At 41.7% G+C, this 15,852-nt stretch overlaps 1 protein-coding gene across 1 annotated transcript in view; it reads right to left on the reverse strand.

Annotated features, from left to right (window-relative positions):
* Nucleotides 1-15,852, reverse strand: part of RAPGEF5 (Rap guanine nucleotide exchange factor 5) — a 181,753-nt gene that overhangs the window by 112,877 nt on the left and 53,024 nt on the right. Inside the window, exon 6 of the mRNA XM_084896499.1 lies at nucleotides 11,739-11,805. Within this exon, the coding sequence (XP_084752625.1) occupies nucleotides 11,739-11,805 (67 nt within the window). The remainder of the gene's footprint in view (nucleotides 1-11,738; nucleotides 11,806-15,852) is intronic.

Below are 15,852 nucleotides of genomic sequence, written 5' to 3' on the forward strand. Positions count from 1 at the left end.
GAGAAAGAGGGCTGGGGGAGACAAATGATACGTGGCCATAGAAAAACCTTGCAGGTAGTCAAATAAAAAACAACTGGGGGAGAATCAATAGAATATTCATCGTTTGCTGGGCCGATGTGGTTCAGTGATTGAGTTTCGAACCAGTAGGTCAAGGTTCGATTCCCAATCAGGGCACATGCCCGGAATTTGGGCTAGATTCCCAGTGGGGGTGTACAGGAGGCAACTGATTGATGATTCTCTCTCATCATTGATGTTTCTACCTCTCTTTCTCCCTTCCTCTCTGAAATAAAAACAACTGAACAAAACGTACATGATTATATATTTTATATTTTAAAGTTGTTAATAAGTTTTAATATAGTATCACCATCTCTTTTCAGGATTGTGCCCCTTCACAGTGCCACAGATATTTGGGGGTGGGGCCAAAATATGGACCATAAACATACTCTGGGATCTTGTCAATGCTGAATGATTTTATGCCTCCCCCCCCCCCCCGGGAAGATCCCACCATGGCTCAGCGAACGAAGGGAAGCTGGAGTGGAAAATGATGCTTGTGGGTCGCTGCATTTGCTTACAGAGGACCAAAGTCCATGCCTGACATTCTCTTCATTGGATCTCAGCTTTTCTTTCTCTAATTGCAAATAAGGTGAGAAATAGAACTAGCTCAGAAAAGTATTATATTTCTACCACTGAATGACATGACATCTTCTTGTGGACTTGGTGGGGAAAGAAAAAAGTAGTGGGAGCAAGAAGCCAATCTAGCATTTGAGGGGGAATTGGGAAGGTGATGAGAAGGGTCAGTGAGGACGGACTGCACAAGTCAATTTAGAAGGAACCTACAATTCTTTTCTTTTTTTGAAACATAAAGTAAATGAGATCACTCTAGACACTGAATGCCCTGCATGTCCGCAGTCTGGGAGGATGCAAGAGTGTTGTTTTTGCAGGGTGGGGTATAGACTAGCTTCCACTACCCCAGGATGGAAAAGGTTTTTAGACAAAACCTCATAAGTAGGTTATTCTCCAGACAAAACAAACCACCTGGTACTGATCAAGCAAAATCACCAATGAACTATGAGCTCCTATAGCCTCTTCCCAGCACTTCCTTTCTTCTAGCTACTGGCCATCATTTCATCGTTTCCAATTGTGTGACTAAGGCCTGTCTTCTGGATGCAGGGATCTGCCTGTTCTTTTATGGTGGAGCCCAGGGCAATCAACACACATTCCCGGGCCCACAGGAGGCGATGCACAGCCAGCCTTAAAAGGGCATGGGAGAATGTAGGGGAGAGAAAAAGCTGCCCCAGGGAGGACAATGAAAATCAGAGGAGAAGACCTATGTTTGCTCTTGCAAATATCTGTATAATGGATAATTAAAGAACTGGTCAGAAAATTCCCTTCTCCCCTGGTAACCCATGGAAAACATGTTGAATTGTTTGGATTTTCTATCTTCCATAACCAGCAGAGCTGTTCACAAATAGTCCTGAAATTTAACAGGCACAAGAGCATATCTTATTTCTAGCTTTCTGTCTTCTCTTCTCTCTGGTACTTCGATAGTGCCTCCAGCCTCTACACCTGAAGGCCCGCAAAACTGTTCTGTATCAACACCAAGATTCAAGAGGCAACAGAAAGAGTCAAATGCGGACTCTGGGTGCCAGGGAGCACCTCTGTGGGAAAGGCCAACTAAGAAGACAGGAGCAGTCCTCAAGGAGCAAGAGGCCCTAGAAAACCCAGTGAGAGGCTAGAGAGAATGCAGGTCATTTTGGGGAGGACAGACCAGTAGTGGCAAATGTCTTAGCTAACCAAAGCACTGTCTTTATAAATCAGTTTTGAATAGAATCACCAATTCACACATTTCCTAAAGATTTTTAGGAAATCTATTAACTTAGTAAACATTTACATGTTTGGTACCATGATAGAAATGTTTTAAAACATAGAACTGCCGAAACCGGTTTAGCTCAGTGGTAGAGCGTCGGTCTGCAGACTGAAAGGTCCTAGGTTCGATTCTGGTCAGGGGCATGTACGTTAGTTGGGGGCACATCCCCGGTAGGAGGTGTGCAGGAGGCAGCTGGTCATTGCTTCTCTCTCATAGATGTTTCTAACTCTCTATCCCTCTCCCTTCCTCTCTGTAAAAAAAAGTCAATAAAATATATTTTTTTAAAAACGAAAAACGTAGAACTTATTTTCTAATTCCCTGCATTAAATATAAGAAGGAACACAACCCAGTGTTCTTCCCCGTTTTATTCCCAAATAGACTTATTCTTAAACCTCTAAGATTTTAAGTTAGTAAGGAATTTAACCACTCTAGGAAAAACACTCAAATAAATATGCCTCTCAAAGTCATCAGCACACTTGCAGATAAGATACAAACTGAACAGTGATGTTGGTTAGACTCTTGTCCTATGAATACCCATTGGCCAAGCAGCAGTTTTCTTTGTTCCACAGAAGCCTGTTTTCCTATTTCTAAGTTCATTATTTTGTTGAAGAGATAATGTTGCCACCAATCTGACACATAGATAATGCTGCAATACCTGTTCATGTCAACCAATAATTGGAAAATTAAGGAAGATATATAAATATTTGTCTAGACACCACTGTTCTCCACCTAATAGTTTATTTAACAAATTGCTGTTTCCCCAGTAATTGCTGTCACTACATCAAAGGCTTGCTTGTTTAGCATGCTGCGAAGACAAAATATGCTTGTGCTTAAGCAAATATATCAAGACTAGGGATATTTTAAAAATCTTTTCATTAACTTTAGTTTTATTGTTGTCACTGTTAAAACCTCCTATATAAACTTGTTTTGAATACATACAGATATTCCTATCAATTTTACTAAAAACATTGCTGTCCGCTCTAAGTAATCCAATTTCCATTGTAAACTCATACTGTGCTTGTGATCACAAGTATGAGTTAACAATGGAAATTGGATTACTTAGAACGGACAACAATGTTTTCAGTAAAACTATCAGATCTTTTTAGTGTGAACCTCTGTCCAAGCAGATGCATGTCCATGTAGCTGACTTACATAAGAAACTTAAAAACCTAAAAGCAGGGACTTTATTCCCTCTCACTGTGCTTTTTGGAGGTAGGTGTCTCAACGACAGCCTTCTTATAACCAAAACACTAGTCGAGTCCCAGATATCTCAGGGGTCTCCTATGTAGGGGTCTCCTACCTGTAGGGGTAGACTCCTGTAGAAGCATTAAGGGATGTTACCTTCGAAACACTGGATTGGGATGAATCCAGATCAAATAAGACTTTTGCCAACTAGAAAGCCTGTCTATAAAAATCGCTAACATGGGAGGGATTCCTAGGAGAACAAGAGTCAGAACTCAAGATTCAAAAGCCTAAAACAGACAAAGGAAATGTCCATTTATTTTATGCCAACTTTGAAAGTAGTTCTAGGATTCTGGTGTCACCAGGAACTCGCCCTTAACTCCCAGAGGCCTCTATGGTCATTGTACGGGGGCTCCTTCTCCTCTGAGCCAGCAATGCTGTGCTTGGATTTTTTTTTTAACCTTCTCTTCTGCCATTTCTCTTTGACTTTTGCCAGAGTGAGTTCTTACCTTTTCAAGGTTCATGGGATTCCAATGGGTACATGCAGACAATCCAGGTCTGTAGCCTTAATTAACTCTGGTGGTCCCCTTTACCCTCTAATGTGATATTTGCAGGTGCTGATGAGGGAATCCATCTTTGGGGGGCCAGTCTACCAACCATGAAATAGTAACCCAGGTCCTCAGAGCCTTCCTGAAAAACTATCCCTCAACACCTTCGTAGGGTCTTACAGGAACTTGCGAATAGAGTCTAGTTCTGGAAAATTATGTATCTGTTATAAAATCTTCACCAGAGTCTGCACACTCTGAAGTGCACATAATGAAGCCAGAAGCCCTCAGAAGCAGTGTGATTGAATTCTCAATCGCTAAACCACACAGCCGTGTTTACCAGTATTTAATGATTCCTGACCATTTAGATATTAAAATGTTATTTACTGTAACTTGTCAAGTCTCATTTCATAAAATTATTCCAAAAAAAATCTATAATCTAATCCTAAGTCCCATTTGTTGAGACCTATTCAGTAACCATAATGTGTTAAGTGAAGATGATGTGGAAAGCTGTTTTAAGAATCCTAAATTGTTATTTTTAGTTAAAGTGGACTCTCTCTTTTTAAATCACCACTCGAGGATATTTTTTCCATTGACTTCCAGACCAAATGGAAGGGAGAGAAAAGGTGGGAAGGGAGAGAGAGGAGCATTGATGTGAGAAAGACACATCGACTGGTTGCCTCAAGCATGCACCCTGACTGCCCTGTCAGGGGCTGGGGATTGAATCTGAGATATATGCCTTGACCAGGAATCAAACCCACCACCCTTTGATCTATGAGCTGACGCTTTAACTACTAAACCAAACTTGACAGGACAAAGTGGACTTTCAGTGCCAACATCTGTCTAAAAAGCTCCATCGCCTCACTGTGATGATAACGCACTCCGCTGCATGAGCCTGAAGTGTGATGGTGCATGAAAAGCCTTAGCAGAACGCCCGCACAAGGCAAAAACTCCAGATATCAGTCATTCTTAGCCTTTACCCGCTTCTCAGGTGCTCTTTTGAAATCAGCAGGTTGACACATAACATCTTCCCCATTTTACCCTCACAGAAGGTCATCTCTGTGCTGTTTATAAGAGCAAAAGATTAAAAATAATTATAATATTCAAAAGTGAGGGAAATGGTAAATCATGAAACGGGACAAGGCAGATCCACTATAAATGTCATTGGAGGTACTTTTAGCACTGAAAACTTATTAAGTGACAAGTACAAACCACAAAATAAAGAGTCATTTTAAAAATAAAAATATATACACAGAAGAAAAATAACCTAGGAAGCCATAAACACCAGAAGTGTTAATAAGTTATTTATGAGTGGTTTCATTATGAGCACTTTTCTAGTCAGGGATTTTTAAAAATTGTAAAAGTCTCTAAGTCCAAGTTAAAGAATCCAGGTGTCAAGTTCATAAGAAGAAAACTGCAGAGCTGAATCCACGGTGAGGACAGCTCACCACCAGGTTTTCCACTGTTTGACACTTACAAATAGAGGAACAGATTTCACACTATTTCTACCCAGCAGTCACATGAAATTTCATTATATTCTAATTTTTACAACAAAGTAAAAAGCCATCTTATTTCATCACCACCAAAAAAATTCAAGTAATTTTTCCTTTTTTATATGTCTCCTGGTCCTTCTGCAATATGAATATGTGCTATATAAAGCTATGACATGGATTTACGAATGCAAAATTACATTTCACTAAAGTAGCTGTAAGAAGTTTTATTTTAAACAAATGCACAAAAAAGCAGCCCAATATGAGACATTCATGGATCATTCTTTAAAAGCTCCTTTACCGTCCCTCAGACGGGATTTCACAGTAACACTTCCCAAACGCGTGACTGTCAATATACTGACTGGCAGCTGAGTAGTATGTTTCTATTCAATCGAAAATGTCTATGTTTTCTATGTGTATTGCATATCAAAATAGTTTCCATATTGGGAAGAGATACCCAAATACCATAGTATACATATATATGTATACAAATACATGTACACACACAGTCTTCCCCTTTTCACAAGAGATTTGTTGAGACACATTTTATTCTTGAACGGGTTCTACACACCTACAGTGCCTGGAACAGATACTTTTAAATAAATGTCTCCCCACTGGGCTCGTTTCAGTAGGCAAACAGCATGTATTATACTGTTCACCAAAAGCTAAATTCTCAAGCCTGGAGTTAAATTAGAGTACTGTGTAATCTGGATAGGTGCAAGATTATTTGGAAGCAGAGAAGATAACTGAGTAATTAATTTTAAAAAGTTGTGTGTGTACATCTATAATCTTGGAATTTGAGGTCTATTTCCAAGATGAAGAAAATCATTCTGATGTGCAACAGACATAGAACATTCATGCATTTTTTAAATTGACAAATGATAGAAATAGTCTGTTCGGGTATTGATAATCATAGGTTTGGGAAGTGTTATGTGTGATCCCTCCGGGGGGAAAGAGCACTCCAATAGGCCCGGAGACCTACACTCCACAGCCCAAAGCTCTTTGGACACTAATGACCCCCATGACTTCTTATGAAAAACAAGAACAAGGAATACTACACCAGAAATGTGCTTCAATTCCTCTGGTGCTTTATAAATGCTCCTTGAAACCAGATCTTTCTTCTAGGGTCTCACTTGACACATTCTCTAAAAACTCAATCCACCTGGCCCTTCTCCAAATCACAGAATAGCTCTTAAGCCACTGGAAGAGCTGGAGCCAGGCTAAGGATTCCAAGCAGGAATTTTATGTTCCCTAGAGATAAGAAATATAAGGTAACAAGATGTTCATGATCCTGCGGCAGCCAGACAGAAGTTAGTCATTCCCTGGGGGAGTAACTTGCTTTTATTCTCTGAACAAACATGCTCACTCAGGTCTGTGACAGGCGAAGAAAAGGGAGATTAACTACACCCCGTTTCTCCATTCCCCAGAAAGGAAGAGGCAGACAGCCAGGAAAAAGGTGCGTGTTTAAAAAAAATGTATTTCTATACGTGGTGAAAATCATCACTGGGTTGTGCTCATCATGTATTAAATGTGACAGATTCTCCCCACGTTGACTAACCTAAGATTATTTCTAGACCTAGCTAACTTGGCATATGGTCTCTTAACTAAGTCTCTAAAAGCCTAACTTTTTGAGATTCATCAAAACCCAAATCCCACGCTATTTCTGCTCGCTGAATCAGTACCAACTGGAAAGCTTCCGATTTAAAAAGCTGTCACTGTTATCTTCAGATACTACTGTTGAAAAAGAAATTCTCCAATAAATCAAATCCAACTTGCAGATTCATCGAGAAGTACAAACGACAGAAATCCTGGACACTTTGTATGCTTCCTGGACCCAGAAAGGGTATAAATAGCATCCTGGGACAGACACATCCTTCTAGAACATAGCTGACATTTCAGGTGAAAGATTAGATATGGCAAAGAAGGGCTTTAAATGGTTGAAAACAAGTGCTGAGAACTGGCAATATTAGAGGAAGGAGATAGCGGACAAGAGAGAAAATCTTGAAAAGTTGTCGTCTTTGAGTTTCACAGTGTCATGCACTCAGCGATTCAGAACAACTGGTTATTCAGTAGACCCAGTTCCTTGTACCCCGGGAACCACCATTTCCCAAGAGGACTGTAAGGAAAAGACGACTTGGGAGAAAAATCAAAGGTCCAAGTTAAGGGCAGGCCTTAGTGAATGAAAGTGAAATCAAATCTGTTATATGGGGTCAAGCAGGATTCCAAACTAGGGGAGTGAGAACAAGACCTTAACTAGAAGGAATGCTAGAATCATGAGAGAATAAGAACACAGTAGCCATGAAAACTGAGAGTGTTACATCACAATTTCTGGACACTGAGCAAGGAAAAATGTTTCTGTGAAGTGGACAATATGCAGTTAGTAATAATCACCTCTCTGTTGTTTTCCTCCTAGAGAAACACAGAAAGAAATCCCAAAGCAGATTTCTTTTTTTCTAAGACTTTTACCAAATCATGGCTTACTTGCTTCTGGGGGCTTCATTTGCTTCACAGTCTTCTGGAACTAACAGTAGATACCTTCATTTATAATTTGGGTTTGATTGGCAAGTAAGATTTTTTAGCTCAGCGGTATTTCTCAGAGGAATTGTAATGCACCCAAAGACACCATGAGAAGGAATTTAGAAAATGCCATTAAAAGCATCAGAAGCTTGGATTCTACCTTCAAATGGGATGAACCGAAGAACATGAGTGAGGGGACAGAGCAGAAAGATGCTGAGAAATTGAAACAGATGAAAATTATAAAGTAAATCTGTTCTGAAAAGCAATGGGAGGGTGTAAGATTGTCTAGTTACATGATCCCAGAGTACTGGGATTTGCTCTCAACCCCACTGACCTCTCTTCCAAATCCTGAATACTTGATTTGTAATTTTAAATCATCTCTCAAGATTTGGCCACAAACTCTACACCACTATCACCCAAACTTGGCATTCTATTGTAGACACTCAACACTGTTTTCTTTCACCATCCAAGTGATGGCTGATTTCACGGGCCCAAGCAGCACAAAGTACTACATCACATGCCCCCTAGCCTTTCATAAATGCCACTAATGTAACCGTACCACCAAACAGGCATCTGACACATGAAATTCACCTAACTCACATCAGCTCGCTGGTTTGACAATTGAACAAAATCCACGAATTTTACTCAAGTCCAGATAAGGTGTTTGTGTTTTCTTATCCCTACAATTTCCATCATGAAAACTTAGCCAAAAGAAAGAGAAATGGTTTTATAGTGATTGTTTGGGATGTTGCTTTTAAAGAAGCAAGAGACGGAAGTCTAGAATCAGTTTTTATCTCCTTTTAAAGATATCTATGTTCCTATTTCCTGTCTTTGGATGCTTCCCAAGTACTCTCAGTTTTTTGCAATGCCTCAACATTTAACATATTTCCTAAATTTGCATCCTAAGAATTATGGCTTTGAAAGTAACACTTAACTCATTGTAAATTCTTCCCTATATTTTGTTTACCCTGCATTGCAATACAAATATATAAAGTCATGTTAGCAATTCTGAGTACTCTTTTTGTCATGAACACCGGAGAGATGCATGGTTAAAAATAAAATCATGCCCAGAACTTCAAGAGTAGGAACTGTGAGGCAATGTCACCCAAGGGCCCTTCTCAGCCCACAGGCTTTATCAGACCAACAGAGACTCATAGTAAATGAAAAAGAGAACATGTTCAAGGTAACAAAATTCATAGGGTCAGAAGAAATTAGAAATGAAGCTGAGGTGCTAAGGCAGAAACTATATATAACAGAGAAACAGTTTCCAGATAATAATGTCCAGAGTGTTTCTGTAGACTTTCTATCATGGAAGGATTCTATTACATCTGTCGTTTTCCCATAAGCTGAAAACTTCTTACAGAGTTTTATTGTTTAGGTGTGTGGACATCAGACACTTGGGAGGGTGGCTCTTTGCTGAAAACCACCAGAAACATGACTGGACCATTTATATTGGTCATGTTTGAATAAATCCAACAACTGTAAATCTAAAGACATTTTTACTAGTATTTCTAAATATGCACTATCTTCTCATGTTCCTTTACTATGAAAACACTTGTGTTTTCTTCCAGGGTAGAGTTTCAGGAATTTTTTTTTTTTTGAACCTAAACTGGGACTAAAAAATAAATGATTGGGGTTTAAAGAATGCGGATTTTTAAAAAGACAGCCACCTACAGAACTCCCAAGTTTGAATAAAAAGAGATGACTGTAAAAGACAGTACAGTGAATGGTATTGCTGGAGAACATGATTGGGAAGTGGAAAAGTCTGCATTTAGATCCTGGCTCTGTGCCATTCTTGATGGGTGATCTTGGGCAAATTACTTAACGTGACAAGCTTTTATATCTATGAAACAGATATCCCACCTATTTCATAGCGCTGTGGTGGGTGCCATTTTAATGATTATACACTCATGAGGCACTCTTCTTTGGTCCATATTTTAAATGGCTAGAAAAGGTTTCTAGAAAATGAAGCCAATGGATAAAGATTTTGTGTGAAGTATTGCTAGACCCCTATCAAAGATGACATACAGAATGGCCCATGGGTTTGCAAGAAGATGCTCAACATCATTCATTGTCAGAGAAATGCAAATCAAAAGCACAATAAAATATCATCAAACATCTTGTTAGAATGTCATTATCAAAAAGACACAAAATAATACATGTGTTGGAAAGGATGGGGAGAAAAGGGAACCCATGGGCACTGTTGGTGGGGATGTAAATTGGTGCAACCACTATAGAAAACAGAATGGAGGCTCCTCAAGAAATGACAAATAGAACTACTCTGTGATTCATCAATTCCACACCTAGGTAACTTATCTGAAGAAAAGTAAAACACTAACTAGAAAAGATATCTATATCCCCATGTTCACTGCAACATTATTTACAAGATATGTAAACAACCGAAGTGGACATCAACAGATAAATGGATAAAGAAAATGTGACTTTATATCTATACTAGAGGCCTGGTGCATGAAATTCATGCATGGGTAGGGTCTGTAGGCCTGGTCAGTGACCAGGGCTTATCAGGGCCATCTAGCCAAGTCCTGATAGGAAGGTTGGCTGAGGGAGCACACTGTCCAGCATGGGACAGCTCCCATGTTGAGTGTCTGTCCCCTGGTGGCCAGTGCGTGACTTAGCAACTGGTTGACCAGTCATTCTGGTTGTTCAGCTGTAATGGTCACTTAGGCTTTTATATTCTACTAGTGCCCTGGTGCACGGATTCATGCACATTGAAAGGAAATTAATTAGAAGGTGGCCCATGGGGCAGGATTGGGCGAGATGGGCCAGACACACCCTAGAGCCAACCTCCCGTGGTTGCTCCCTGGCTGGCCGCACCTGGGGCGGTGCTGCGGCTCGAAGGCAGCACCACAGCTTGAAGGGCATCTGCACAGTGAGTGGGGTCCCTCCAGCAGGTGGGGTCCCTCGGCCTGGCCTGTGGTGATTGGGCCGAAACCAGCTCTCTGGAATTCCCCAAGTGATCCCAGATTAAGAGAGGGCAGTTCTTAAGTGACGCACCCCAGAATCAGGCTACCTCCTCTATGACTCCAGGGTGCATCACCCAAGAACCGCTGCTGCCAAGTCACCACACTCAGCAGCTCTGCATTGAATATCTGCCCCCTGGTGGTCAGTGTGCATCATAGCTACCAGTCATACAGTCATACAGTCAGATGCTCACTTAGCCTTTTATATATACTGATATGTCAATATATCTATATATCTATATCTATATCTCCAGAAGCAGGGGTGGGCAAAATGGGTGAAAGGAGTCAAAGGTACAACTTTCCAGTTATAAAATAAGTAAGTCATGGGGATGTACTGTATGGTATGGTACCTTCAGTGGATAATACCGTATTGCATACTTAAAACTTGCTAAGAGAATAAATCTTAAAAGTTCACATCACAAGAAGAAAAATTCTGTAACTATGTATGGTGACAGATGTCTAGACTCACTATGGTGAACATTTCACAATATATACAAATACTGAATCCTTATGTTGAATAATGATGTGTGTCAATTATAATTCAATATAAAAGATAAGTGGTAAGGGGAGGGATGGGATGTGGAAGAGGGCATAGAAGAATAAATGGTGATAAAAAAATAAAATAAACATATAAATGAATAAAAGTAAGCAGCAAAGGTCATGCTAAATAGTTTTTCTTAATATGCCGTCAAAATTCCATTTCACATGAAGCTTTATGCCACTGATCACTGTATTTATTCAAAAATTACTTTCCTAAGCTATGCTTATTCTTAAGGAAAGGCTACTTCTAACTTTCAAGCTATGTTCAGACACCAACCTGGTGTGTAAAACTGTACAAGATCAGTTTCAACCACATACATAACCTATGCTTTATTAAAAAAAAAAACAAAAAAAAAAAACAAGAAACACACACACACACAGATTTTATGCCTCCACGGAGGTGCCAGGAATTTCTCGCCAGAAATACCTATGGTCTTGCTGGACAGGCTGCACCAACTCCCTGCCGGGGCCTCCTTTTGCCTTCACTTGGGCCTCCAGCAATGATGAGCAGCCACAGGGCAAGTGTCCCTCCATCAGTGCCAAATGTCTCCCTTCAAAAACCCTAGATTCATTATCTCCGAACCCCTCGGAAGGGAACGTGCGTGGCCTTACTTACCGCAGACGTTAGACGCGCAAGAATTTCATCACTGCTTTCTTCCGAGTCTTCGATTTTCCGATGAGACCTTTGAAAAACAAAGGACAAATTACCCTTCAGCTCTGGTTGCTCAAATTTATCTACCAAGTTATGGGGAATAAGATGGCATTCCCACTGTTTAATACACGATTGTCTAATTATTCTTGTTTAATACACTAGTGAACGTCCCCGAGCAAATAACACGGTATCAGCAGTGCCGTGGGAATTCAGTTCTGATGCAGCTCAAATGTCCCTTCAAATTCAGTCAGCAAGAACCTCTCACAAAACACCAGCTAAATCCTAAGATGCAGTGCTGTTCTCCCAATGATTTCACAACATAATCCCGGCACGCTGGATGTACAGATACGGGCATACACAAAGCATAAGCGGCTGTGAATATGTGCTGGTTAAGCACTAACATTCCCTCTAGACTAAATGAAATCCAGATTTTGAAAATATGAATCATGCATTTTCCACTACATCTGAGTTCCAGCCGAAACAGATGTATTCTGAAATGGTCTGTTATAGACCTAACACTATGATAGGATTTATGTGGAAAACAATAGTAGAAGAAGCCCTTTGTTCTTTTTTAAGAGAGACAGCCCAGTTGAGAAGCCAAGATGGGGGGAAAAAAAGCATATGCATATGTTGAATCACTACAGGGACATATATTACACAGTACAAGATCAGTTTGTTTAGGAAAATCACCTCCTAATGTAATTCATGAAAAAATGTTCACTGCCCAAATGCATGTACTAACGTAAAAATGATCTACTTTTTAAAACAAATCTTACAGAACTGCATTCTTTTTCTTGGTTTGGGCAAAGAAAAAAATTAACTAATGCCAGTGAATACATAAATTGTCTCCCAGGTCCATATTTCCACAAGCAACCCCTTCTCCCCTGTGGAACTGGAGGGGTGCGCTAACTGCCCTGCAGAGCGGCGTTATCAGGATGGCAGTCCGGTGATGGATTTCAGTCACGCCAATGGCAGTGGGCCGGCTGGGGTGCTAGGCCAGAGGGTCAGGAGGGCGGCTCCCAGCTCACAGGGGAGCTAAGAAGCTCTTTAAGAAAAGAAACGCTGGTCAGATCAATTCTGACATTGGCTTCCTGTTCTGTACATGTTATTTAACCTTTTTATAGAAAACAAGCCATACCCTTTCAGAGCAATGAGTTACAAACTGCTCCCTTTATAAGAATTGCATGATGCAGGTATGAAACAGTGCCCTGTTGTCTGATAGCTTAGTTACTTATGCAGCAGAGGGTTTGAAACATTACCTAATGACCTACCAGAAAAAACAGTGGGAACGGAGCATGATAATTTATCATTTCCCCCCCAAAAGCAAGTTACATTGATAATAAATATTTCAAACAATGAGCTTTATTATTGAAATTATCTATTCGCAAGGTTTCCCTGTATGGGCAATATGGCTCAGTGGTTGAGAGTCGATTCAGAAACTGGGAGGTCACAGTTCGATTCCCAATCAGGGCACATGCCTAGGTTTTGTGCTCCATCTCCAGTAGGGGGCATGCAGGAGGCAGCTGATCAATGATTCTCTCTCATCGTTGATGTTTCTATCTCTCCCTCTCCCTTCCTCTCTCTGAAATAAATAAAAGCAGTTTTAAAAAGGCATTAAAAAGGTTTTACATTAAGGAGAGATTTGCAACCTTTTATAACCTTAAGCCACCAAACCAAATTTATATGATTAAGTTGAGGTGACTGACAGATCTGTCAAGAAATGAAGCACCAAACGCATCGAGACACCAGGGCACATCCTAAGGGCTTCGGTGCTCCGTCTGGGTCCACTGAGAGGCGCTGGCCATGCTGTCCCCTGCTTCTCAGACCCTGCAGACGCCTGGGTTAGCTGATGGGATGAGGTATTTCGCACCACAGATTCTGTCATGAATGTCATTTCAACCAACTTCTGAGAGAAACTCAAAATTCCAAGGGAAGCTCTTGTGTTTGTGACTGATAATGACTATTTCATGAGTGATGGCTGAGGAGTTGCTGGTTCAGTAGCAAATAATTTAGTCCCTGTTCAGAAGCAAAACTATCTGTCATCATTCTTCCAGCACAAAACATGTCTCGGCTCAAGCGTTTCTAGAGGAAATGTGCCCGAGGAAAGCTGGGTGATGATCTCCAGAGAGCTGCCCGCAGCCCATGCCCCACGTTCGTCACCTCAATCAGCACAGTGTTCGCCCAGACCTCCCAAATCTTCCTCCAACCCCGAGCTCCCCCTGTTTTTCCATCTGCCTTCAATGTGGCTCTAGGTGGCAATTCCAGGAATGTTCACCCACGTGGGGAATCGTTAGGCTCTTGGAACTCGGCATAACTTACACCAAACTACTCTTCCTCCTGCCTGCGCCCCTCACAGCTCAGCTTCATGGTCGCCCTGTGGCCATCCCCTTCCTCCCGCCTCGCCAGACACCAGGCTCTCTCACTTCCCTTTCTCAGGCTCTGCTTTCCTTCAGTCCCTCACGGTCACGGTCAAGCCTCACTGACAGTTGAGGCCTGCACCTTCTCCTGAACAAATTATTTTAACACCTGATCAACTTCTTTGTCTCTGGCTTCTCCCCTTGTGCTCCATCTCCTGCAGACACAAGGATTACCTTTCCAAGACCCAGATCTCGTCCTGCTGTTCTCCAGACTCCAAACCAGCAATGGCTATCCCCCGGCCTGCTGAGAGCCGTAGAATTCAGAAACACCCTTTCTTTCCTGCTCATGTGCCTCCTGCCCCAGGCACGAGAAGGCACCTGCGTCTCACCAGCTGGGAAGGAGAGTCTTGGGAGCAGAACTGGTGGGAATGGGCAAACAGTCGGAGCCTGAAAAGGGGAAAGGAAGAGAGAATGCTAACCCTCAACCACTTGTCTTCCTCACCGCTTGGGTCCTGCTTCGGCTCGATGCCAAAATGCCCGGAAGTGATAATATATATATACCAGACCGTCTTTCCTCAGCAAATGTATTTTCATAAAATGTAGGTGAATTCTGATTATTTTACGTATGTGAATACACATCAGTGCAGTCCAGTGAAGACAATGTTGTCGTATATCAGATCAAAATAGATCACGGAACAGGTGGAGCAAGGGAGAGTAAAGCAAAGAATCAATTGCAATTCTTGCAATCTCCCACGTATTGCTCAGTGGACAAGAGAGGAAGAGAGAAGTTCCGAGCGTGGCTAGGGAAGGGAAATACAGAAACCCAAGCTGGAATCCCCAGGTACCGGCAACAACAAGTTGACTTTAAGATTAGAAAGGAGTGACCCCAGGAAGAAAGGCCTATCCCTGAGAGTTTGTACCAGCAGCAAGCTCCCACTAAGTGGGCACACCCCTTTAAGCATGTTCATGGCTGCTTCTCAATGTCTCTGTTTAACAATAGCCCAAGTGTGTGTCCTAGTGCTGTGGGTCTTTATAAGTTGGAGAGGTTAATATCTAAGGGTAGTTGAGAGGACACAGGAGTGGTCCTCTGCCCTGGTCCCCCTAACTATCAAACTGGATATATTATCATTCTACCCAGCTCCCACCAAACACACACACACACACACACACACACACACACAAAAAAAAAAAAAAAATTCTCCCCTCCCCACAGTCTTCCCTGACCTTAACTAATAGCAAGTCCATCCTCCCAGTTCCTAGTCAGCCTTGATTTTTTCTCTTCTCCCCCTCAAGCACAGCTACCCACCCACAATCCACATTGCATCCATCCTGGATCCTACTGGCTTCCAGTGTAACTCATATTTAACCATTTCTTACCACCTCTGCTACTACTGTGGTCCAGCCACAGAATCTTTAACTTGGACCCAGGGGCCAGGGTGGACTTATAAATATGCAAGTGAGATCATGCCCCTCCTTTGCTCAGAATCATCAAATGACTCTCCATCTCCTTCTGCATAAAATCAGTCTTTATGAAGCCCTTGGGATCTGGCCTCCTGGGTTTCTTATCCCTCCCTCTCTTATCTCCTCCAGCCACACTTGCTTTGTTTCGAAGCTTCTGCCTTCAGCCGCTGCACCAGCTGTCCTCGCGACCTGGAACGCCTTCCTCGGATACCCACACTGCTCCTCTCCTGACATCCTTCAAGTCTCTGGCAGCTTCCCAG

This window comes from Pipistrellus hanaki, assembly GCF_964339955.1.
Source record: "Pipistrellus hanaki genome assembly, chromosome: 10".
NCBI lineage: Eukaryota > Metazoa > Chordata > Mammalia > Chiroptera > Vespertilionidae > Pipistrellus > Pipistrellus hanaki.